Here is a 25,582-nt window from a genome sequence, read left to right as displayed (position 1 = left end):
GTGTTGGGTGGGGTTACTGGGTTATGGGGATAGGGTGGAGGTGTTGACCTTGGGTAGGGTGCTCTTTCCAAGAGCCGGTGCAGACTCGATGGGCTGAATGGCCTCCTTCTGCACTGTAAATTCTATGCTAAATTCTATGGTGACCATATAATTGCAAATCCTTTCTCCTTTAATGTGACATGACTGCCTCCAACTGACACTTTTCAAAAAGCTTCCAAGACTAAGTTCCAATCATTTATATTTGACATGTGAGTGAGTACACACTATCAGGATGGCATGGTAAGCATCGATAGCTTGCGTGGCATCATCGCTGACCCTCTTGATACCCTTAGCGGCTGGTTTAGCACAGTGGACTAAACAGCTGGCTTGTAATGCAGAACAATGCCAGCAGTGTGGGTTCAATTCCCGTACTGGCCTCCCCGAACAGGAGCCGGAATGTAGCGACTAGGGGCTTTTTACAGTAACTTCATTGAAGCCTACTTGTGACAATAAGCGATTATTATTATTTATTATTAGAGGCAAGTGTCACTGGCTAGCAATGAGGCCCAGCACCTCTCCAAAGCATCTTTCACAAGTACAGGGCTGGCTATGTGCACTTGTGATGTGAGCTGTCTTCCAGTTCAGCAGCTACAGATCCTGTGGGATCCTCGTACAAACCCTGAAACATTGTGCCAAGGTCCTTGAGTGCAATTCCTAAAGGCCAGCTGACACCAGGGGCTGAATCTTCAATGGCCAGTGGGTTGAGTTCAGGTGTGGGCCTGGTAAGTCACGCAGTTGGAAGGGGTCTGGTTCTCTTCTTCACAGCGATGTATTTAGACGTTCAAAGGGAGGACAAGAGTAAGGGTGCTGGAAACCCGCACACATCTATTGAATTGCTTGTTGTGGAGTTTGAAAAAAATGAAATGACAGGAGTGTGGGGAGTAACTATCGGAAATTTTCCAATGGTCACCATGGGGATCGGCGGGGATCTGGGACATGGTTCAGCATTGTTATCAGAGACACAGCAGGCAGCCATTAATGCTCATGGTTGCAGTGTGAAGTAAGTTAAACTGAGTTGCTTGTGTAGAGGCTCAGAGTTGCCATCGCTAGAACTGAGGGCCGTTATTTTGTGAGGAGAGATGTTTGGACTCTTAAGAGGGACATGATGTTGCTGTTCTCCATGGCTAACTCTAGCCATCACTGCTTGGTCTACAGGGCCTCGTGGTAAAGACTGAGGCCTCCTGGGGACGGCTGACCAAACCATCACTGGCCTCTGCCCTTCCTGCTCACCCAGTTCCAAAACCCAGCTAGGGCTTCCATTTGTCATTTGAATCATCCCTTTGTGCTTACTCCCATATCCTCCTTGGCTAAATGCACATAATCACCAAACTTGTACCTGGGCCAATTAGTGACTGCTGCTTTGCAAATTGTGTGACCTCCCTCCGGCTAATGCTGTGTGGGATCAGGATACAGAAATGTGCAAGATATGGGTTCACAAATCCCAAATGAAAATTTGCCCCCAGGGTGCTCCACATTGGTTAGCATTGCTACCTCACAGCTTCAGGGGCTAGGGTTTGATTCTGGCCTTGTGTGACTGTCTGTGTGGAGTTTGTACTTTCTCCCCCTGTTTGCGTGGGTTTCCTCCAGGTGCTCCGGTTTCCTCCCACAATCCAATGATGTGAAGATTAGGTTGACTGACCATGATCAATGCTAATGTTACAGGGACAGAGGGGGGAGTGGGCCGAGATAGAGTGCTCTTTCGAAGGGTCAGTACAGACCCTATGGGCTGAATGGCCTCCTCTGCACTGTAGGGATCCTTTGAAACACTCATATCCAGACCCTGGAGAAACGGGACGGCGGCGGGGGGGTTGGCGGAGAGATTCTCTGTTTGGCCGGCGCCCGGGGGTTTCCCAACGGCATGGGGTGCCCTACAATGGGAAACCCCATTGCCCGGCCGGTGTAATGGAGAATCCCGCTGGCGGGCCGGGCAGAGATGTGGTATGGCGGGGCGGAGAATCCAGCACGACATCTTTAACTCTCCATTAAAATGGAGTGGGACAAGTACCCATTGGCCTCAGGCGTGTCAAGTCCAATTTTAAATTACAGCCGCCAAGGTCACCAGCCCATATCTTGGGGAAGCTTTATTTAAATATATGAATCAGGCTATTATGGCATGACTGGTACCCGGCGGCAATCGTAAGCGCCAGGAAGGCCCAGTGCCTTCTGACCAAACCAAACCTGTCAAAAGGTGTGACCAGTGCCAGAAAAGTTACTTCCTTTTTGTTTGCTCTTTCCTCATGGGACAGGATGTACTTCTAGGCTCCACAAATAATCCACGTGCTGCCCTCCTCCCTGGCTGCCACCATGCCACCTCACCCCCAATCTCTTGAACATCTTCCGAAAGGTGACCTTTGTTCAAGGGCCTGTTTGATTGGGTTTTCAGTGACAGCCTCCAGCCAGTTTTCCCCCTGGATTGATCCGGCAGCTCTTCCCAATTGGTTCATGTGGAGCATGAACTCAGATTACATGCAGTTGAAACCATCAAGGATTCCTGCTGCACAGGCCTTGAGCTTGGTTGCTGGCTGTTCCTATCCTGCTCACTGATAAAATCATCCCCCACCACTTTGGGACAATTAGTGTTGAAGGGCTGAGGAAACTCAGGGGCACCAGTAATCCAGGGGTGGCAGTGGGTAGGGGTTAATGAGAGGCTGAGGTCTAGAGTGCTGACTCCCCCTACTAGCGACCGCCCATCAGAAGGAGGCCAACTTTCAAGTGTTAGAAGAGGATTGGAATTCTCTGGCCGTTGAGATTCACTTTTCCTGGCGGCATGCTCCTCCGCCCTCGGTTTCCCAGCAGTGACGTCAATGGGAAATCCCATTGATAAGTGGCAGAAGTATAGAATCACACCGCCAGCAAACAGCACGTGGTCGAGAAATAGGTGGGTGGGGGACTGGAGAATCCCGCCCGATGATTAGCAGTCAGGGAGGAGAGGTAGTATAAATAATAATGTTGAAAGGAATGAATCATACAATCCCTACAGTGCAGGAGGTCATTTGGCCCATTGAGTCTACACCAACCCTCTGAATGAGCACCCCATCAAGGCCCACTCCCCGCCCTACCCCTATAACCCCATAACACGTTTTGGACACTAAGGGCAATTTAGCATGGCCAATCGACCTAGCCTGCACATCTTTGGACTGTGGGAGGAGACCGGAGCACCCCCAGCATCAGCAGCATTTTGCTTTTAGAGAAATAAGAAACAGGTGAGGTAAACATCATTAGACCAGAGGAACAGGTCAACGCGTGTGGCCCAAACAGTGTTCTTTATACAAACACCCACAAAATACAAGAAGAAAATTGAATGAATTGCAGGGGCAATTGTAGGAGTGTGTGAAGTTGTAACCATCGCTGGGATATGGCTGCAAGGCAAGGGAACTGAGGAGACCGATGTGCAAGGTCGACAGGCCAGACAGGGACACTGCTGGAGGGCAAACGGTGAATTGCTTCAATCATAGTAGAAGATATAATGGCTTGAATGGGGTATTTTAATTTCCATACAATAGCAATAACAACAACAACAACTTGTATTTATATAGTGCCTTTCATATAAGAAAACTTTCAAGGAGCTTCTTAGGAGAATTATAAGCAAAGTTTGATATTGAGCCATATTTGGGCAGATAACCAAAATCTTGCCCAAAGAGATATGTTTTAAGGAGTGGCTTAATGGGGCAAGAGAAGGAGTGAGGCTTGGGGGGGGGCAAGGGGGAGGGGAATTCCAGAACTTTAGCCTTGGCAACTGAAGGTTGCAACTGAATGGTTAAAATTGGACATTTGAGAAGCAGACGGCCGTACATCTCTCAGAGGGTTGTGGGGCTGGAGCGGGGTGAAGGCATGGCGGGTTCTCACATGTAATGGGTACCACCGTGACACATGAGAACACCACCCACCAGGTACGTGGTACGTACTCATGCGACTCAGCCAACGTTGTCTACCTCATATGCTGCTGGAAAGGATGTCCCGAAGCGTGGTACATTGGTGAGACCACGCTGACGCTGCGACAACGGATGAACGGACATCGCGTGACAATCAGCAGGCAGGAATGGTCCCTTCCAGTCAGGGAACACTTCAGCAGTCAAGGGTAGCAGTCAAGGATCAGCCTCTGATCTCCGGGTAAGCGTTCTCCAAGGCGGCCTTCAGGACGCGCAACAACGCAGAATCACCGAGCAGAAACTTATAGCCAAGTTCCGCACGCATGAGTACGGCCTCAACCGGGATCTTGGATTCATGTCTCATTACATTCACCCCCCAGCATCTGGCCTGGGCTTGCAAAATCCTACCACTGTCCTGGGTTGAGACAGTTCACACCTCTATAACATGATTCTCCCTCCAGTTGCTCCGTCTGGATCTGTAAACACTTAAGTATCTGCAAAGACTCTCATTCAAAGTATCGTCTGGCATCTTTGACTTTGTCCACATTTATGTTTCTGGAACCCACCTCTTCATTCACCTGAGGAAGGAGCAGTGCTCCGAAAGCTGGTAATTCGAAACAAACCTGTTGGACTTTAACCTGGTGTTGTAAGACTTCTGACTGTGCTCACCCCAGTTCAACACCGGCATCTCCACATCATGGAGGGATCTGAAATCAATACGGTGCTAGTGTAGGTCAGTGAGCACGGGGGATGATGGGTGAAAGGAGCCTGGTACGAGTAAGGACATGGGCAGCCGAGTTTTGAACGACCTCAGGTTTAGGGAGGATGTGGGAGTCCGGCCAGGGGTGCATTGGAACAGTCAAGTCTAAAAGGTAACAAAAGGCATGGGCGAGGTTTTAGTAGCAGGTGAGCTGGGGCAGGGCGTCAGGAAGTGTTACGGAGGTAGACATAGGCAAGCTTTTTTTATATAAATTTAAGAGTACCCAATTTTCTTTTCCCATTAAATTGCCCATTAAGGGGCAATTTAGCGTGGCCAATCCGCCTACCCTGCGCATCTTTGGGTTGTGGGGGCGAAACCCACGCAGACACTGGGAGAAATACACGTGACCCAGGACTGGGATCGAACCGGGGTCCTCAGCGTCGTAGATAGCAGTACTAACCACTACGCCACCGTGCTGCCCAGACATAGGCAATCTTAACGATGGCACAGATATGTGGTCAGAAGCTCATGTCAAGGTCAAACATGGCATCATGTTTAGTTTCAGACAATTACGAGTGTGAGGGATAGAGTCGGTATCTAGGAAACACATCTTGTGGGGGGAGGGGGCTGCTGCCGCTGAAACAATGAATTCCATCGTTCCAGTCTTTAATTGGAGGAGAGTTCTTCTCACCCTGTACTGGATGCTGGACGAGCAGTCTGATAATTCAGTGACAGTGGAGGAGCTGAGGGAGGTAGTGACGAGGTGAAGCTGGGTGTTGTCAGCGTATATATGAAAACTGATTGTTTAGGATAAGCAGCATGGAAACAGAAATGTAAGAAAAATTCCTGAGTGGATTCAGAATAGTTTTCTGCAACAGTGGACTGAATGTTAGCGCTCGATCCTGAATCTGGGCTGGATTCCGGGTCAAGAAGTCAGAGGTGCCCGTTGAGCGACCCTGGAGGAGATTAGGGCTGATTAAGAGGCAGACAGCTCTGTAATCAGTGTAGGTGGAAGCATAAAATTATAATATATTAATACATTAAGTGAATGCAAAAAACTGGCAAATGAGATTACTATGTAGGCAAGTATGATGTCAACCACTTTGGACCTAAAAATGATAGATTGGTGTGATTCTAAATGGCGAAATACTTGGAAGTAGTAAAGATCAAAATGTATATTTTTTAAAAAGCTTCTGGATTGCTGACTTTATATATGAAGCACTATAATACAAAGGAATATAAGTCATGCTTCAAGCTTACAAAACCTCACCTTCAGTACTGAGTTCAGTTCTGCGAATGATACTTGTTGATTTACCAGAACAATATCAGCACTCCAAGGTTTAATGCACGAGTAGAGGTTACTGAAATTAGAGCTGGATTCCCTGGAATTTTGAGGGTTAGAGGATGATCCACAGGATATTAAAGGATGCTGACATAGATAAAGAGAAGTTATACCTGCAGGTTGGGGAGTCCAGGACTGAGGGAAATAGCCTAAAAATTAGAGCCAGATCTTCAGGAGTGAAACTAAGAAACATAAAGGATGGCAATAATTCGGAACACTCGTCTGCAAATGACAGCTCATGCTTGATCATTTGATAATTATAACTCTGAGATTGATAGATTTTTGTTGAGCAAAGGTATGAGGGGTATGAGGCAGAGGCCGGTAAATGGAATTAGGTGATAGATCAACTCTGATCTCATTGAATGGCAGACTAGGCCAGGGGGACTAAATGGACTTGTCCTGCTCCTATGCCACTCGCCTCTGCATTTTGTATTGTAGGGGGTATGGTCATGTTGCATACCTGGTTTACGTGGACTGCAGTCTGCTGTGGGGTGCTTGGTGAGGCTTCTTTTCACAGCTGTGTCAGGCATGCCAGAAGCATATTGGAAGCTGCACTATCATAAATCAATTCTTCCTAAAATCTCGACATGATTCCGACAGACTCTCCTCTCCCTGCATTGAAATGAAAACTCACCAGATCTTCGCTCAATTGAATTCTTCAAAGCTGTGGAACTCCTCACTGGTCTCATCTTTCCTTTCTCCTATATTTTCCAGACTTTTACACCCAAGGCCTGACGTTACCACAGCACTCCTTCCTGATCTACTTTGGTTGGGCACTTTGGTAGTTTGCACTTTTCCATGTCTACACAGGGTCCTAAAGGAACAATCCACCGATCTCGACCTCAGCGAGGATTATTGCTTCACTCTCGGAGGTGTGGTGGTGACCTGCCCACTGCTCATTTCTCCACACCTCATTGTCCTGTGCTTTCCCGTTCAGTTGCTCGTTGGAGTCTCCCATTTTCAATTTGAAGGGCAGTATGATTAGGAAAGGGATACAATCTGGTTTTCCCTCCTCTTGCTGGGGGATTTGGTCTGTGAGCAGACGTTGCTGCTTGAGGTGCTAGCTATTCCGCCGTCAACACTGAAAATTCACTGCTTCCGCCATTGCCATTCAGCTCTTAATTCTGAGCACGGGACCCTTACCTGGGTCTGGGGGTGACTTGCAAAAATGCAGCGACGACCATCCCCTGAGGGTCTCTGATGTCCCTGCCACCCTAAATGAGGAGGTGCTCGTTGAAACCTGCCACCTATTGCAGACAGATCTGTAGCCTCAGAGCAATAGTCCCACACCTCTGTCCTTTTCCTAAATTAAATGAAATTAAATGAAAATCTTATTGTCACAAGTAGACATCAATGAAGTTACTGTGAAAAGCCCCTCGTCGCCACATTCCGACGCCTGTTCCTACTGACCATTACTGCATCCTCTTAGCCACATAATAAAAGTCACCACAAAACATAGATTCTGAACCAACTTAACAACCAAACCGTTACATATGCCACACAAAAGTCAACTAATCACCTTTGTCCATCCCCTTAGTGTGTGTTTCCTCTGCACCTTTGCCTGTCTTCCTGCTACCTCAGTGACTGCCCCGGGATTGATGAAAGGCTGCTGACTCATTGGAGGAGAGTTAGGTCCGGCGTTTGCCTGCGCCACCTTGGGTACGGGCGACAGTAGTCGGCTGGCTGACAGGCAACAAGGGAAGGCAATGGGGGAAATGGCATTGCCGGGAGGGTGAATTCAGTCATCTCAGGAAAGGACAGCAAATTCAACATCCACTGAGTCACAGGACAGCGTCTCAGCAAATCTAGCAGTGTGCTGGCGGGGACTGCTGGGCTATGTGAGATTTTGCAGGCCCATTTGCACATTGGTATCTGCAGCCATGACAACAACTGTCTGACCCTGCATGGCAGCCAGCTGAAATCTTTGTTGCAACACCCAGATATTGTGCGCCTTCTGCTTGGACTGCAATTTATTTTTATTGATTCTTTGGTGGGGTGTGGACGTCAATGGCTGGACCTGCATTTATTTCCCATCACTGATTGCCGTTGTGAAGGTGGTGGTGAGCTGCCTCCTTGGATCACTGCAGTCCCTGTGCTGTCGGTACACCAGCCATCAGCTGCTACATCTTGGCTCGGTCCACAAGTGTTCTCATAGAGTTGGTCACCAATTGCAGCCTGGGAAAAATGGGCTCTGCAGAGTCTGTGCCAAGTCGTGATGGGAGCAGGTTTTCTGGCAAATCTGTCCATTCACATTCCTGTATGAATACCCATCATTCCTCTTCTGTATTCCCTCAGCTTGTGTGCCACCTCATCATCCCTTGTCCCCTGCCCTTAACTGCATGTTCTTCATGCCCAGTGTCTCACCGCCTACAGGAACTGCTGCTAATTTATCTTGCCAAGTGTGCACGGTGCCAATATCTTGTGCCAGTGGTTAACTACTCAGTCACGGCCACTCCAATGATGGTCAGCACCATCTCTCTCACTGGGATAAAGACATGCAATGAAGTCTGTGCCTTGCCCAATAGTTTTGGCTATTTTTTGGTTGTGCACCACCTTGCCCTACCAGAGAGAGGTGTGTCAGTGAGTTGGTGGGGTGGGGGGAACCTGTTTGACTAGGCTGCCAATTTTCCAGTTTTCAGCTGGTCTGCCCCCTGTCCAGTATCAGTTGTCTTTTATGTTTGGTACTTCTTAAAAAATATTACAGCCTAGCCAGGCTCCTGCCCTATCCCTGCAACCCAGTTACCTTCAGATGTAAACCGGCCTGGGATAAAGATAGAGAACTTTGTAGCCACAGGGAGCCTCCATGGTGATGTTCAGTCCCTTCGAGCGCCCACAAAAACAGAATATCCAAACTTTCACTGACTGAACTATACCCCTCTCCTACAATATTCTGAGACTTTAATGGGCCATTTTCTTTTTCTGATTAGTCAGTGGTTTTTAAAAATGTTGAATTATATGGGTCACATGAACAGCCTGTTTCCAGGTCCCTATCTCAAGGTCTGTCAGTTGCCACCTTGAGTTTGGGTAATGTGCCAGTCATTGTGAAATCTGGATAAGCAGCCTGCAGCGGTGTGGAGTGTGGGAGGATGAGGTGAAGCAATGAATGTGAGGTATGAGCGCTGTTTGGCAAATATTCGTGAGATGGTGAAGTGGTTTCAATTGACAGCAAATGGCGTATGAAGATCATAGCTTGTTTGAAGATGCATTCACTGAGCTTGACCACTGAATCACTAACCCGTCCTCAAAGCTAGGCTGCTGGCATTAACTTTGATGGCAATCTGATCCCATTGACCTCTCAAGAATATGTCTGGTGTATCTTTTGGCTCCATGTGGACAGATCGTTCTGTTCCTGTCCACTTGCTGCATCAAGCCTGTGTTGAGAACTTTGGAGCACATTCACTGCCCTGTTGTGCCATTGTTCCTAGATCTAAGTGATAGGTTTTTGTTTTGTAAAGATATTAAGGGCTATGGAGAAAAGACAAGCCTATAGAGTTAAGTTGCAGATCAGCCATGATCTCATTGAATAGCAGAATAGGCAAGAGGGCCTATATGACGTACTTCTCCTGTGTTGCTTTGTTCTTCCTGTGCAGTATGTCTTCCACTTCCAGCTTTTGCTGCAGCCAGCATGCGCCTTGGTATTAAGAGGCACAGTTTTCACATGAACCTGGGTCTCCTGCTGAGAGGTGTGCAGCCATTGAACAGTATTGTGGGCTTCAAGCGACTACCATTCAAATGAGCAGGCAAGCATAAAGTTTGCATGCTGTGTGCCAACATGAAGAATAGATGCTTCATGATTCCCAATGCCGGTTTTCGGGTGCTATTGAATTGGCTCCCCTCTGTTGTCACAGTTTTGCACTAAAATGGGTTAAGTCAAATAACCGGTGTGGCTCAGATCAGGCAAAGCGTCAAGCTGGTCACTGCAAGCATGGATTGGGTTATGGGGTTGCAGGAATAGGGCGGGGGAGTAGGGTGCTCATTCGGAGGGCCAGCACAGACTCGATGGGCTAAATGGCCTCCTTCTGCACTGTCGGGAGTCTATGATTCTAGATCTGATACAGGGGCTTGCTTAATTAAATCGAAAGCTGAAATTGCCCTTAAGCACATTCTCCGACATACGTATTAGACATGTCTAACAATAAAGTCCATTTCACCATAGTGTTTGTAGGTCAGGTTCTGTGAACTGATTCATTCCCTAGTTTTGGGGGGGAACCAAGAAAATACTGGGTGACATTTGTGCTGAGAGAAAAGAAAAGAGAAAGGAGAACTTTGTGTAAAATGTTTGCATGTTTAGTTAAATGAATGTGCAAGAATTACTGGCCCCTGCTTTGGAGGGCAGTTTCAAAGTTTGGATCTGCTGAAAGGACTTTCTAGACGCTTGCAAGGAACAGCACTCGTCAGTCACTGAAAAGAGCACTCATTGCTGCAACCAGCACCTTCACCAAAACAAACCACTAACAAACACCATTGTGGTCAGTTTGAATGGTCCGCAAGCTAAAATTGTGTCCACCCCTCAATCACCTTCCTTTACCGAGAGAACTGTGCTTCCATTAGACGTCAGTCAAAATCCTTCTTCCTCACTTCCTGCTCTAATGGACAGTTTCTTCCATCTCTTCAAAAGAAAATTGATACAATAACTAAGTGAAAACCAAACAAACTTTGATCATCTGCCTGCGTCGTAGCAGTGCCCCAGAATTGGCGACTACTGCCTTCTCAAATATCATAAGCCGACTGGGTACGTGTCACTTCTGATCTCAGAAGCCACGTGTTCCGGGTCTGCCAACTTCATTCACGCTTTATTCACACTAAACAGTTGTGTGAAAGCCGTAGTGGTGAATTTTGCATGAGAATGTTGTGAATCATACCGAGTGCTGTCGCCCTCGAGACGTGGACCGACGTGACTGTTCTTGCTTGTAATTCCCAGCTCGTGAGAGTGCAGTGCTTGTACCGTCTATGTTAACAGGTTCATCTTATCGAATTAATAAAGGATTGTTTTTTTTTTAAAAAGCGTGTCCTTGATTCTGTGTAGCCTGGAGTGCTCCAGTTCAGGGGCTAGTCAGTCAGGACCTAGTTCACCAGCCAAATGCAGCCCACTCTATTATTTGCAATGATAATATCCCAGTCTGCACCAAATAGATGATCAGTCTGCAGGAATAAATGTAAAACTCAGGTCGGGCTCCTCGAGCTGAATGGCAGCATTCTTCCCGCAAGTCAAAAGGTCATGGATTCAAGCCGGACTCTAGGGACTTGAACACACATTCTAGGCTGCAATACTGAGGGAATCTTGTATGGCGGATGGGGGGGGGGGGGGGGAAGAGAGAGAGGAGAGGAATCACCTTTTGGATGACATGACACCTTTAAGTTAATGATAATCTTTGTCACATTAACACTGCAATGAAGTTACTGTGAAAAGCCCCTAGTCGCCACATTCCGACACCTGTTCGGGTACACAGGGAGAATTCAGAATGTCCAAAATATCTAACACGTCTTTTGGGACTTGTGGGAGGAAACCGGAGCACCCGGAGGAAACCCACGCAGACACAGAGAACATGTAGACGCCGCACAGACATTAACCCAAGCCGGGAATCGAACCTGGGTCCCTGCCGCTGTGAATCAACAGTGCTAACCACTGTGCTACCGTGCCTTAACCTCTTCACATCCAACAAATCATACCTCACACAAGAAGCCACAACTAAGGGCCTCTCAAGTTGCCTTTGCCTCCGGAACCATACAACAAGCCTCCCCTTGCAACAAGATCTAATGAACATCGGTGTCACCGTCTCTAACTTGTTGCTATCTGTCCAAGTACAGATGCTGACAAATAAGAACTCTGGAATCACAAGTATTAAGAACAGATCCTTACTTAGGCAGTGTACCGGTGTCCATGAACATAATAATTTCTGTGACCGAAACAGCTTAATCTGAAGGGTCACCCATTGTTCAATTGGCAGTTCTCTCGTCTCCGGGTGCGTTTGACGGTTTCGGACATTGCAAAGCTGCGGAGCATTCTTGAAGGTGTGGTCTTCCCAATTACACGGTCTGTCCTCTCAGGGGAACATAACAGAATTCATGGTACTACTATTTTATAGAAGACATGGGGAGATGGATATTTTTCCATCCAAAAACGTGCTTTACAATCATTGATGTTTGAGGGAACTTTCTGTACACAAATGCACTACTGCATTTCCTATATAACATTCCAAAAGTCTTCACTGGTCAGAAAGCACTTTGGGATCGCCTGAGTGAAAAGTGCAACCACTTTTAATCACAAAGAATATCATTAGTGATTGTCAAGACAAATCTCTGCAATGGATGGGGTGAAAACCAATTGTAGGATATCAAATAGAGAAGGGAGAGAGGTAACTATATAGGTTTGAGGCAAGAATGCATTCCAGAATTTCACAGTAAGGGATGGTTTGAAATTGTGCAAGAATTGAAAAGAGCAGAGGCTTAAACAGGCTTTTATGGAAAGTATGATGAGAACTGTATCGAAATGATGTAGGGACAATGGCGGTTAGAGAAAGGTTACTGATGCCAACATCCATGGGCCATGGATCGATATTTGATGATGAGAAACTGTATGGGAAGGTCTTGAGCATCATAACCGCCGATAGGTGATTGCAGGAGGCAATGGATAAAAGCGATGGAATAATGGTGGGGACAGTTTGGTAAAAGATAGAAATGAAGGAACTGGGAGGTGCTGCATAGGAAGTAAGGCAGGGCTAATGTTGCTGGATGGGCAGCCTTGATTGTAGTAATTTGTAAGTTCTTTGAACTTATTCAAGAGAGGCCAACAGGAACAGGAGGTTGACTGAAGGAAACAGCCAGTAGTACAAATGAGTTCAGAGTTACTTCACTCTCCAACTTAATTGTGCAGCATTACCAATTCAGCTTGGGAGAGAAAATTATGATGGAGTTTAAGCATGAGTCAGCAGGAAATGATCAGGCCAGTTGCACACCAATACACTTGAAAGTTTGCAGCCCATGAATTTGAAGATACGGAGGTACCTATTTGCCTTCGGGAGAAACAAGGATGAAAGGTAGATGGTGGCATTGTGCTGTCACTGGACTAGTAATTCAGGCTAATGCTCTGAGAATGTGGGTTCAAATCTCAGCATGACAGCTGGTGGGTTAAAAAACATTTTTTTTAAAATCTGGAATTAAAAACTAGTCTCCGTAATAATGACTATGAAACTACTTGCTATAAAAACCCATCTGGTTCACTATTGTCCTTTAGGGAAGGAAATCTGCCGTCTTTATCTGGTCTGGCCTACAGCAACATAGTTAACTCTTAATGTCCCCCTGAAATGGCCCAACGAGCCACTCAGTTCAAGGGCAATTAGGAATGGCCGAATGCTGGCCATGCCTTTGAAAACCACATCCTACCAAAGAATAAAAATAGACACTGTCCAACATCTGATAGGAAGCCAAGGCAGTTCCGGAAGCAATATCTTCGCAGGTAGGAGGCTACAGAGGGAAGTTGATAAAACTTACTGCCTTGGAGAGTATTGGATAATATTTCTTCAAAGCCAACAAGTAAAAGTGAATGGGATTGGGCTGTGAGGGGTATATCCAAACAGGAGAATGTCAGAATTACGTGTAAAAAATGTGCTTCCTGACTTCATTACTCAAAGTCCGACAAGTGTTCACAAAGAATTCACGGAAGGTCAACATGAGCCAATCCTTTAATCCTTTGTTGCACATGACTATACTAGAGCTGTTCTATTATTTTTACATCAGATCTTATTAGATCCAAATGATCAAGTGTCAACACTACGATAGATCAATCTTTGTCCCAGAGAGATATCCCAATAACAGCAGGGGTCAGTGTTTACTCCTGCGGGAAAGCATAACGATACTAGGGGTTACTATTACGTATGGTAGCAGGTGGGAGGTCGGTTAACTCAGTTGGCTGGATGGCTGGTTCGTGATGCGGAGCGATGCCAACAGTGCGGGTTCAATTTCCGTACTGTCTGAGGCTATTCATGAAGGCCCTGCCTTCTCACCCTATGGTGTGAAGACCTTCTGGTTAAATCACCACTAGTTAGCTCTCCAAGGGGAGAGCAACCTCAGGTGACATTTACATTACTTATGGTCACTGTTTCCGCGAGATACTCAATAACTCCCTGGGAACACAACTACAGAGTAAGCTATTCCACCCAATGAGATCATGGTTGATAGACTTACCTCAACTCCAGCAACCTGTCTTAGCTCCATTTATACTCCTGCCTAGCAAAAATCAATCTCTTTCAGATTTAAATCAATTGATTTAAGCTGCCATTTATTGCTTTTTGTAAAGCGTGGCACAGCAGCACAGTGGTTAGCACTGTTGCTTCACAGCTCCAGGATCCCAGGTTCGATTCCCACTTGGGTCACTGTCTGTGCGGAGTCTGCACGTTCTCCCCGTGCCTGCGTGGGTTTCCTCCGGGTGCTTCGGTTTCCTCCAAGCCTGAAAGATGTGGTGTTAATCGAATATGACATTCCGAATTCTCCGTCTGTGTACCTGACCAGGCGCTGGAGTGTGGCGACTAGGATTTTCACAGTAACTTCATTGCAGTGTTAATGTAAGCCTACTTGTGACAATAATAAAGATTATTTATTATATATTTTTACTTATGCCACCCTTTGCATAAAGCTTCCCTAACTCTTCTTGAATGACCTGGCTCTGATATTAAGATTATGTTCCCTTGTCCTAGGTTCCTCTAGTAGAGGATAAAGCTTTACTCTACAATAGAAATTTCTCAAACCACCTTTAATCTTCTCTGGAACATAAACCCAGTTTACACACCTCATAAGCCTCAGTAACATTATAAATCTGAGCTACACTCCTTCCAACTGAGGGCAATATATAATTTCTAAGATGCAAGTGCCCAAATTTTCTCAGATGTAGCAAACTTTCTCAGATGATCAAAAAGACCAATTAAATGTTGATGACATTTAATGTCATCAACATTTAATTGGTCTTTTTGATTTTCTTTGAAGGTGATCACTACATTTTAGTGATGTGTCCATGAACCCCTAAATTTCTCTGGACCGCACCTGTTCCGAGGTTTTCACTATTTAAATAACATTCAGATCTATCAATCTTTTGATCCACAATTAATCACCTCACACTTGCCTGTGTCAAAATTTGTCTGTCACAGTTTTGTCCACTCAATTAATCCACCAATTTCTCTTTGTAATGTGACGGCTCCATCTACAGTATTTACTGTACCATCCAAAATTGTAATACCAGCTCACTTGGATATACTGCACTCTTATTGTATTATCAAAGTCACCAATAAATATGGTAGATATCGGAGACCTCAACGTGGGCCCTCATGCAGCACCGTTAGTCACTTCCTTTCAATTTGGGTACATTCCATTGGAGTAGAGTTTTCACTTTGGGCACTATCGCTGAGTTCAGTGCAAACTGCACCCAAAATTGCATCTGCTTTTAAAAACACCTTTTCCTTGTGCTTCCAATAACTTGTGTACATATCGCAACACACAAAAATCTGCCATGAAACAGCCCATTAGGGCAGTGATTTAAAATATAATTTTTTACAAATGTTGCTTTAAAAAAATTTCTTTCATATATTTAAAGATGTTATTTTGAAGTAACAAGGTGGGTCGGTTAGCTCAGTTATCTGGACAGCTGGTTCATGATGCAGAAAAGGCTAACAGCATGGGTTCAATTCCCATACCGGCTGGGGTTATTCATAAACGCCTTCTCAATCACCTGGGGTGTGGTGACCCTCAGGTTCAATCACCACCAGTCAGCTCTCCCTCCATAGGGGGAAGCAGCCTTTGGTCATCTGGGACTGTGGCAACATTTACATTTCTTAGGGATAGCACAGTGGTTAGCATTGCTGCCCCACAGCGCCAGGGACCCAGATTGTTCTGGCCTTAGGTGGACTCTCTGTGAGGAGTTTGCCCTGGCTCCTTGTGTCTGCGTGTGTTTCCTCCGGGTGCTCCAGCTTCCTCCCAGTCCAAAGATGTGCAGACTATGTGTATTGGCTATGCTAAATTGCCCCTTAGTGTCCAAAGATGTGTAGCTCAGGTAGATGGGGTTACGGGGATAGGGTTGGAGAGTGAGCCTAGGTAAGGTGCTCTTTCAGCACGGTAGCATTGTGGATAGCACAATTGCTTCACAGCTCCAGGATCCTAGATTCGATTCCGGCTTGGGTCACTGTCTGTGCGGAGTCTGCACATCCTCCCCGTGTCTGCGTGGGTTTCCTCCGGGTGCTCCGGTTTCCTCCCACAGTCCAAAGATGTGCAGGTTAGGTGGATTGGCCATGATAAATTGCCCTTAGTGTCCAAAATTGCCCTTAGTGTTGGGTGGGGTTACCGGGTTATAGGGATAGGGTGGAGGTGTTGACCTTGGGTAGGGTGCTCTTTCCAAGAGCCGGTGCAGACTCGATGGGCCGAATGGCCTCCACCTCCTTCTGCACTGTAAATTCGATGATTCAGAAGATTGGTGCAAACTCGATGGACTGAATGGCCTCTTTCTGCACTGTAGGGATTTTATGTTTAATTAAAGCTGTTTGAAATAGGTTTAGCAGAGAAAAGAGATAGCTTTTAAATCAGTGTCAACTCATTAAGCCTGGGTGTATTCATTTTAAATTCCTGAAAGTATAACAGAAGCAGGTCAGGCTGCATCTATGGAGCGAGAAACAAAGTTAACTTTTCAGGTTGATGGTTTTTAGTACAAGACAGAGAAAGGATAACGTCTGGAGTTTCAGCTTGATCGCACTGCTTCTTTTGGCGCAATTCAACCAAAATCAGTGTTCCCGGCACAGAAGATGGTGAAATTTTAAGAACAATTTGCCCTCGACATTGATGAAGGCCATCGTTGTGAAATTTGATCAGTGGCAGTCTGTACTCACGAGAGGTCTGATGGCAGATCAACACCATCTTGGCATCTTTATGCCACAGGATCTCTTGCATCCATCTGCGGAGAGTCTTGTTTTACCATTCTGTCTGAAAGGTAGCACCTCCAATAATGCAGCACCTCACAACCAAGTGTGTGCCCACCTCTCGGGAATGGTATTCCACCTTCCGAGGCAAGACTGCTACCAACTGAGTGAAGCGGAGGGGGAAATAACTGGCAGTATGCCCAAGAGGAAAGCGGGGGAAGATTTAGAAGACAGACAACTTTGGTTTATTGGTGAAATGGTGACAAGAGCACCTGTGGTAACATTCAATGTCATGATAAGCTGTTATGTTGAATTGTGTTAATGAGAGGACAGTAGGGAAGGCACGTTAGAAAAAAAAGGCCAAATGGCCTTTTCATCTGGATCAATCTTTGATCTAGTTGTCCATCACTGAGAGTCTCAGAGAAAAATTCAACCTCCAGTTCGGAAAACTGAAGTTTATTCTTTCTGAAAAATAACATTTAATTGTAATTACGTTCGATCCTTAGTAAAAAATATGAAACTGGTTTTGTGAGCCTTACAGAGACCTACGACTTCAAGGAGAGGGATCAAGGGGAGAAAACAGCTGGTGGACGTATACAGTTGTGTGCTTCAGCAGAAGACCATCAAGTCCTCTTTATCCTCACAAGGCCACGGATCCGTCGGACCAGCGCCTGAATAAACAAGTGTCGTGACCGCACTTTGCAGTAAACTGTCTCAATGTCGAGCAACTTCTTTTGTAGCGACTCCCCAAAGCTCGCTGTGGCATCAATCTGAAGCTGAAGGAAAAATCCAGAACACATGATTGTTAAATATAGTTTTAAACCATGCCCGATTCACAGCAGACTGTTCACCAGATATCTTTCCATTATCTCCGCAAGATGCCTTTAAAGATTACCAGGATTGAAACAAAACTCCCCTTCAAGCCTGCACCTATCCATATATATTCAATGCACTACAAAATTAGATTTTATTTAAAAAAGGTTTAAAAAAAAAAAATTAAATAAGAACATTAGACAGGAGTAGGCCTCAAGGTTACTCCACAATTCAATACAATTATGGCTGGTCTTCAACGTCCTCACATGATTATCACATTCTTTATCTCTGAAATCGCAAAAGACACTTGATCCTAGTTTTGTAAATGCACAAGAAGTGAGCTTCCGCAGTCCTCTTGGTGTAGAGAATTCCAAAGATTCACAATCCCCGTGTGAAGAAAATTCACATTTCAGCGAATTGGCCAAATAAAAATCACTAAATGGCCAACTCCTTATCCGGAGATGATACCCTGAAGTGCAAGGCATCCCAGCCCAGGGAAACCTTAGGCCGGAAATCCCCACCCCCACTACGTTGGCTGCCAGACGGATCTTCCGGCCTCACCAAACTCAATGGCAACTTACATGGCTCGACTGTCCCTCGCCAGGGAACCCACAACAGGTCAACTTCAGTGGATGAAAACCCCATTAGCGGGAATGGCTGGAAATTCCGTCCTCCGTGTCGACCCTGTTGAGGTCTCTCAGAATCTTACGTTTGTCAATGAGATCTCAATTCATTTTTCTAAACTCCAGAGTCTGCATGGGTTTCCTCCGGGTGCTCCAGTTTCCTCCCACAGTCCAAAGATGTGCAGGTTATGTAGACTGTCCATGCTAAATTGTCCTTCGTGTCCAAAAGTGTTTGGGGGGGGGGGGAAAGAGGAGTTACTGGGTTACGGGGATAGGGCGGAGGTATAGATTTAAGTAGAGTGCTCTTTCCAAGGGCCTGTGCAGTCTCGATGGGCCGAATTGCCTCCTTCTGCACTGTAAATTTTATGAAATCTATGCAACTTGCGGCTGCAACTGCATCTTTTAACCCACGATCATGTCCGCTAGAGCAGCAAACACATGGGACTATCACCACATGAAGGTTCCCCTCCAAGCCACTCACCATTCCGAGTTGGGAATATATCGCCGTTCCTTCACTGTCACTGGGTCAAAATCCTGGAACTCCCTCCCTAACAGCACTGCGGGTGTACCTACACCACATGGACTGCAGCGATTAAAAATGGCAACTCACCACCACCTTCTCAACGGCAACGAGGGATGGGTAATAAATGCTGGGCCTAGCCAGCGAAGCCCACATCCCAAGGACGATCATAAAGAAAAATAAAAGTGTGGAAAACCACCTGCACTGCCATCTCCATCTCATCTTATTCGATTCATTTAAAATTTACGTACACAATTAACTTCGCTTATAGTATTTTTCCCTTTACTAATTATATGATCCTATAGATAGATGAATTAAATGTTTGCCTGTAACACCACCACTACATGTACTGAAGGCAAAAAATAACATCACCTCCCCCTCTGCATTAATTTCCCACTCGCACCAATACTCAACTGACGTATCCCGTTTCAAACCCACCATTCCCATCATTCTTCATTTATTTGTTACAAAGCAGCATAAACATGTCAGGCAAATACACGGTGACCAAAAGAATAACATTGCTTGATAATATGCGTGGCAACCAAGGTCAATGCCTACCTGCTCAATATCGTGCTGCTGTACTTGACTTAGAATGAAACGCCTGGAGTCATTGGAATCGAGACTGTAGGAATCTGAATTTAATGAAATATATAAAACAGATCAGCTTTCTGCATCATTTGTCAAGAAACAAGAGGCCCAGAAACTAGCTATGTAACACTAGACCCGATATGGCCATTGCGTATCCTCTTCACACTGGACTGGGCAAAGCTGTGAAGAGTCTATCAGTGACTCAGATAGAGCAGACAAACACGTGGCTAAACAGGTGTAGGAGGGAGGGTTTCTGTTATCTGGACCACTGGGAGCTCTTCCGGGGCAGGTGTGACCTGTATAAGATGGACGGGTTGCATCTAAACCGGAGAGGCATAAATATCCTGGCCGCGAGATTTGCTAGTGTCTAAGGCAGATGAACTTAGAGCTTGGATTAGTACTTGGAACTATGATGTTGTTGCCATTACAGAGACCTGGTTGAGGGAAGGGCAGGATTGGCAGCTAAACGTTCCAGGATTTAGATGTTTCAGGCGGGATAGAGGGGGGTGTAAAAGGGGAGGCGGAGTTGCGCTACTTGTTCAGGAGAGTATCACAGCTATACAGCGAGAGGACACCTCAGAGGGCAGTGAGGCTATATGGGTAGAGATCAGGAATAAGAAGGGTGCAGTCACAATGTTGGGGGTATACTACAGGCCTCCCAACAGCCAGCGGGAGATAGAGGAGCAGATAGGTAGACAGATTTTGGAAAAGAGTAAAAACAACAGGGTTGTGGTGATGGGAGACTTCAACTTCCCCAATATTGACTGGGACTCACTTAGTGCCAGGGGCTTAGACGGGGCAGAGTTTGTAAGGAGCATCCAGGAGGGCTTCTTAAAACAATATGTAAACAGTCCAACTAGGGAAGAGGCGGTACTGGACCTGGTATTGGGGAATGAGCCCGGCCAGGTGGTAGATGTTTCAGTAGGGGAGCATTTCGGTAACAGTGACCACAATTCAGTAAGTTTTAAAGTACTGGTGGACAAGGATAAGAGTGGTCCGAGGATGAATGTGCTAAATTGGGGGAAGGCTAATTATAACAATATTAGGCGGGAACTGAAGAACATAGATTGGGGGCGGATGTTTGAGGGCAAATCAACATCTGACATGTGGGAGGCTTTCAAGTGTCAGTTGATAGGAATACAGGACAGGCATGTTCCTGTGAGGAAGAAAGATAAATACGGCAATTTTCGGGAACCTTGGATGACGAATGATATTGTAGGCCTCGTCAAAAAGAAAAAGGAGGCATTTGTCAGGGCTAAAAGGCTGGGAACAGACGAAGCCTGTGTGGCATATAAGGAAAGTAGGAAGGAACTTAAGCAGGGAGTCAGGAGGGCTAGAAGGGGTCATGAAAAGTCATTGGCAAATAGGGTTAAGGAAAATCCCAAGGCTTTTTACACTTACATAAAAAGCAAGAGGGTAGCCAGGGAAAGGGTTGGCCCACTGAAGGATAGGCAAGGGAATCTATGTGTGGAGCCAGAGGAAATGGGCGAGGTACTAAATGAATACTTTGCATCAGTATTCACCAAAGAGAAGGAATTGGTAGATGTTGAGTCTGGAGAAGGGGGTGTAGATAGCCTGGGTCACATTGTGATCCAAAAAGACGAGGTGTTGGGTGTCTTAAAAAATATTAAGGTAGATAAGTCCCCAGGGCCGGATGGGATCTACCCCAGAATACTGAAGGAGGCTGGAGAGGAAATTGCTGAGGCCTTGACAGAAATCTTTGGATCCTCGCTGTCTTCAGGGGATGTCCCGGAGGACTGGAGAATAGCCAATGTTGTTCCTCTGTTTAAGAAGGGTGGCAGGGATAATCCCGGGAACTACAGGCCGGTGAGCCTTACTTCAGTGGTAGGGAAATTACTGGAGAGAATTCTTCGAGACAGGATCTACTCCCATTTGGAAGCAAATGGACGTATTAGTGAGAGGCAGCACGGTTTTGTGAAGGGGAGGTCGTGTCTCACTAACTTGATAGAGTTTTTCGAGGAGGTCACTAAGATGATTGATGCAGGTAGGGCAGTAGATGTTGTCTATATGGACTTCAGTAAGGCCTTTGACAAGGTCCCTCATGGTAGACTAGTACAAAAGGTGAAGTCACACGGGATCAGGGGTGAACTGGCAAGGTGGATACAGAACTGGTTAGGCCATAGAAGGCAGAGGGTAGCAATGGAGGGATGCTTTTCTAATTGGAGGGCTGTGACCAGTGGTGTTCCACAGGGATCAGTGCTGGGACCTTTGCTCTTTGTAGTATATATAAATGATTTGGAGGAAAATGTAACTGGTCTGATTAGTAAGTTTGCAGACGACACAAAGGTTGGTGGAATTGCGGATAGCGATGAGGACTGTCTGAGGATACAGCAGGATTTAGATTGTCTGGAGACTTGGGCGGAGAGATGGCAGATGGAGTTTAACCTGGACAAATGTGAGGTAATGCATTTTGGAAGGGCTAATGCAGGTAGGGAATATACAGTGAATGGTAGAACCCTCAAGAGTATTGAAAGTCAAAGAGATCTAGGAGTACAGGTCCACAGATCACTGAAAGGGGCTACACAGGTGGAGAAGGTAGTCAAGAAGGCATACGGCATGCTTGCCTTCATTGGCCGGGGCACTGAGTATAAGAATTGGCAAGTCATGTTGCAGCTGTATAGAACCTTAGTTAGGCCACACTTGGAGTATAGTGTTCAATTCTGGTCGCCACACTACCAGAAGGATGTGGAGGCTTTAGAGAGGGTGCAGAAGAGATTTACCAGAATGTTGCCTGGTATGGAGGGCATAAGCTATGAGGAGCGATTGAATAAACTCGGTTTGTTCTCACTGGAACGAAGGAGGTTGAGGGGCGACCTGATAGAGGTATACAAAATTATGAGGGGCATAGACAGAGTGGATAGTCAGAGGCTTTTCCCCAGGGTAGAGGGGTCAATTACTAGGGGGCATAGGTTTAAGGTGAGAGGGGCAAAGTTTAGAGTAGATGTACGAGGCAAGTTTTTTACGCAGAGGGTAGTGGGTGCCTGGAACTCACTACCGGAGGAGGTAGTGGAGGCAGGGACGATAGGGACATTTAAGGGGCATCTTGACAAATATATGAATAGGATGGGAATAGAAGGATACGGACCCAGGAAGTGTAGAAGATTGTAGTTTAGTCGGGCAGTATGGTCGGCACGGGCTTGGAGGGCCGAAGGGCCTGTTCCTGTGCTGTACATTTCTTTGTTCTTTGTTCTTTGACCCAAGAGGTTCAACGATAGTTATTTCTGCCTTTTGTAGTCTCTGTGACAACTCCCTTCCCAACTATAGTGCCTTCTGAAATGCTCAAGCAAGACAGAGTTGCCACCACCGTCTCAGTTTGACAGTCTGAAGGTAATTACAATCCACCTGGTTCAGACCAGGAATTGAATCTGTTAACTTCTGGTTTCAATAGGTTAATGCCATGCCTGGCAATGCTTTTTAATCAATCAACTATTGGGAGTATACCACTAGCTTCATGCAAATCTTCCCTTTCCACACTGCCTGATCCATTGAATATTGAACCTTGGCCAGCAAAGAGAGGAGGATAAAAATCTTGCAGAATATAGAATTCATTGTGAAACTATAAGTGAGTAATATTAAGTGCAGAAAACAACTGGAGGTCAGGATCTGCATTAGAAGGAGTCTCTCAATAGCAGTCATACACATGCATTGCTCAATGCCAAATCTGGTGCATACCATGGAAACGCCTGCCCCTGTAAGCTCCACTCAGGATATCGAGTGAAACATGGGAATCTGCAGGGGTAAAGTACAGGAAGTAATACTCCAGATGTCGCCACAGGATAAAGAGACAATTTTCCACAATGACTGTAAATTTACAATAGGTCAAGGAATAAAACAGGAGATGCCATTTCCCCATGCTCTCCCAACAGGAGTTGCCGTTACACCATGCCCTCCCAACAGGAGATGCTATTACCCCATGCCCTCCCAACAGGAGACGCCATTACCCTATAGGAAGGATGTGATTGCACTGCAGAAGAGATTCGGGCAGCATGGGAGCATAGTGGTTAGCACAATTGCTTCACAGCTCCAGGGTCCCAGGTTTGATTCACAGCTTGGGTCACTGTCTGTGCGGAGTCTGCACATTCTCCCCGTGTGTGCGTGGGTTTCCTCCGGGTGCTCCGGTTTCCTCCCACAGTCCAAAGATGTGCGGGTCAGGTGGATTGGCCATGCTAAATTGCCCATAGTGTCCAAAATTGCCCTTAGTGTTGGGTGGGGTTGCTGGGTTATGGGGATAGGATGGAGGTGTGGACCTTGCGAAGGGTGCTCTTTCCAAGAGCCGGTGCAGACTCGATGGGCCGAATGGCCTCCTTCTGCACTGTAAATTCTATGATTCTTCAGGATGGAACGTTTCAGCTATCAATGAGAGGCTGTATAGGCTGGGGTTGTTTTCATCAGAGAAGAAAAGCCTGAGGGGGGACCTCATCAAAATGTACAAAATTATGAAGGACATAGATAGGGTAGATTGGAAGAAACATGTCCCCTTTGTAGAGGGGTCAAAAACCAGGGGGCATAAATTTAAGGTAAGAAGTAGGAAATTTAGATGGGATGGGAGGAAAACAATTTTCACCTAGAGAGTGGTGGGAATCTGGAACTCACTGTCTGAAAGGGCGGTAGCTGCAGCAACACTCAACATTTAAGAAGCATTTAGATAATCTATTGAAATACCATAGGGTACATGGCTATAGATCAAGTGCTGGAAATGGGATTAGAATAGATGGGCGTATGATGGCCCAAGGGCCTCGTGTTGTGCTGTAAAACACAATGACTGAGTACAACAATTTCAATATTGTAAATCTCGTACTGAGGGTCAGACGGTGGCTTCATTAAAACATTGGGAAATTTGGAAGAAAGCTGGGAAAACATTCTGGATGGGATGGGAATGCAAGATTTGAACCGTCGAAGTTGAACTGGAAAGAAAAAAAGCAGTGAAGGATACAGCAATAGAGGGACAGCAGCTCCGCTCTGTGGTTGATCTGCTGCACAAGCCGGCGCCTGGCTAGAACCTGCCGTTGAGCTGCTGAAATCTTGTCCACACCAACTGATACTAATGCTTGGCACAGCTGTGGGAGACAAGACAGTAAGACGATCAGTTGAAATGTTTCATCATTTTTCTTTCTCCATTTCTTGCTGCCGTTCAGAGGGTACAAGGAGGGCAGCAAAGATGACACTCTGGGTTGAAAGGTGTAAAGGAAGTCAAGGTGCATTTCTCTGGAAGAAACTACAGGGTGATTCAATTGTGGTTTAAGGAGCCAATTAATAAAATTGATCTGGACACACAGTTTACTATAACAATTAGTTCAAAGAGCAGAAGACACGAGTTGAGACATGGAGTGGGCCTTTTCATGCCTGACCACTCCTCTTCAAGGTGGATGCCTCAGTATTTGACCAGATTGATCCAGAAAGTCCAGAAACAAAATTGGGTTCCAAAATGCAAACATTGTGGCCTATCCATAATTGGACTGTGTTTGAATCGGGCAGTGGGTTGAAAGACAGACAGGGTCAGGTCAGTGTCCCATGTCCACACAGGAATAAAACCACTTTTACTAATTTCCCTTTAATCTTCTATTGATTGTGTCCCAAAACTGGAGGAAGCAAACTGCACCATGAACTGGAAACTTCAGAGCAGTATAACACTTCACTAGACCTGTGACTTTAAGTGGATGCAGAATACAGCCACAACAGGCAAACTCCCAATAAAGACTGCATCAGTTTCAAACCTGCAATCCCACCCAACTCCCTGCCCCTACCCAAGTACAGAAAGAGCTGACATCAGCATGGATAGCAATATAAATGTCCTCGAACCTAGATTAAGAAAAGGGAAATTCATCAACGCTTCCTACTTCGGGTTGTTAACTGGTGGCTTGCCGCTAAAAGTCGGAAGTCAACGCCTGGCATGTGCCTGGTCATGTTCCAAGGTGATCGACACAACGATTCAATGGCCTTGAAAAGACTCACTATCCTGAGCTCATACATGGCGAATGGGCATGCAGGTGAAGTGGTGGGAGAAGGACAGTATTCCCGAAAGATATCGTGGGAGGAGATAAAACATTCAGAATAGAAATGAGGGGAGAAAACGCATAAAATAATCAAAACCATCGTGTGCTGTTTGCAATCTGTGAGCAAAGGCTGAAATAAAACATATATCACACGCTAAATTCCCTGAAAGCCACAGCAA

At 46.0% G+C, this 25,582-nt stretch overlaps 1 protein-coding gene across 3 annotated transcripts in view; it reads right to left on the bottom strand.

Annotated features, from left to right (window-relative positions):
• Nucleotides 1-17,285: 17,285 nt before the first annotated feature.
• Nucleotides 17,286-25,582, bottom strand: part of nup205 (nucleoporin 205) — a 189,430-nt gene continuing 181,133 nt past the window's right edge. For all 3 annotated transcript variants that reach the window (XM_072484243.1, XM_072484244.1, XM_072484245.1), the window contains exons 40-43: nt 24,344-24,467; nt 23,083-23,211; nt 19,360-19,433; nt 17,286-17,621 (exon numbers count right to left, since the gene is read on the bottom strand). In XM_072484243.1, coding sequence (XP_072340344.1) covers nt 17,469-17,621; nt 19,360-19,433; nt 23,083-23,211; nt 24,344-24,467 — 480 coding nt within the window. In that variant the 3' untranslated portion in view covers nt 17,286-17,468. The remainder of the gene's footprint in view (nt 17,622-19,359; nt 19,434-23,082; nt 23,212-24,343; nt 24,468-25,582) is intronic.

The sequence above is a fragment of the Scyliorhinus torazame genome, chromosome 19 (genome assembly GCF_047496885.1).
Source record: "Scyliorhinus torazame isolate Kashiwa2021f chromosome 19, sScyTor2.1, whole genome shotgun sequence".
Classification (NCBI taxonomy): Eukaryota; Metazoa; Chordata; class Chondrichthyes; order Carcharhiniformes; family Scyliorhinidae; genus Scyliorhinus; species Scyliorhinus torazame.
This window is presented reverse-complemented; position numbering and strand designations above follow the sequence as displayed.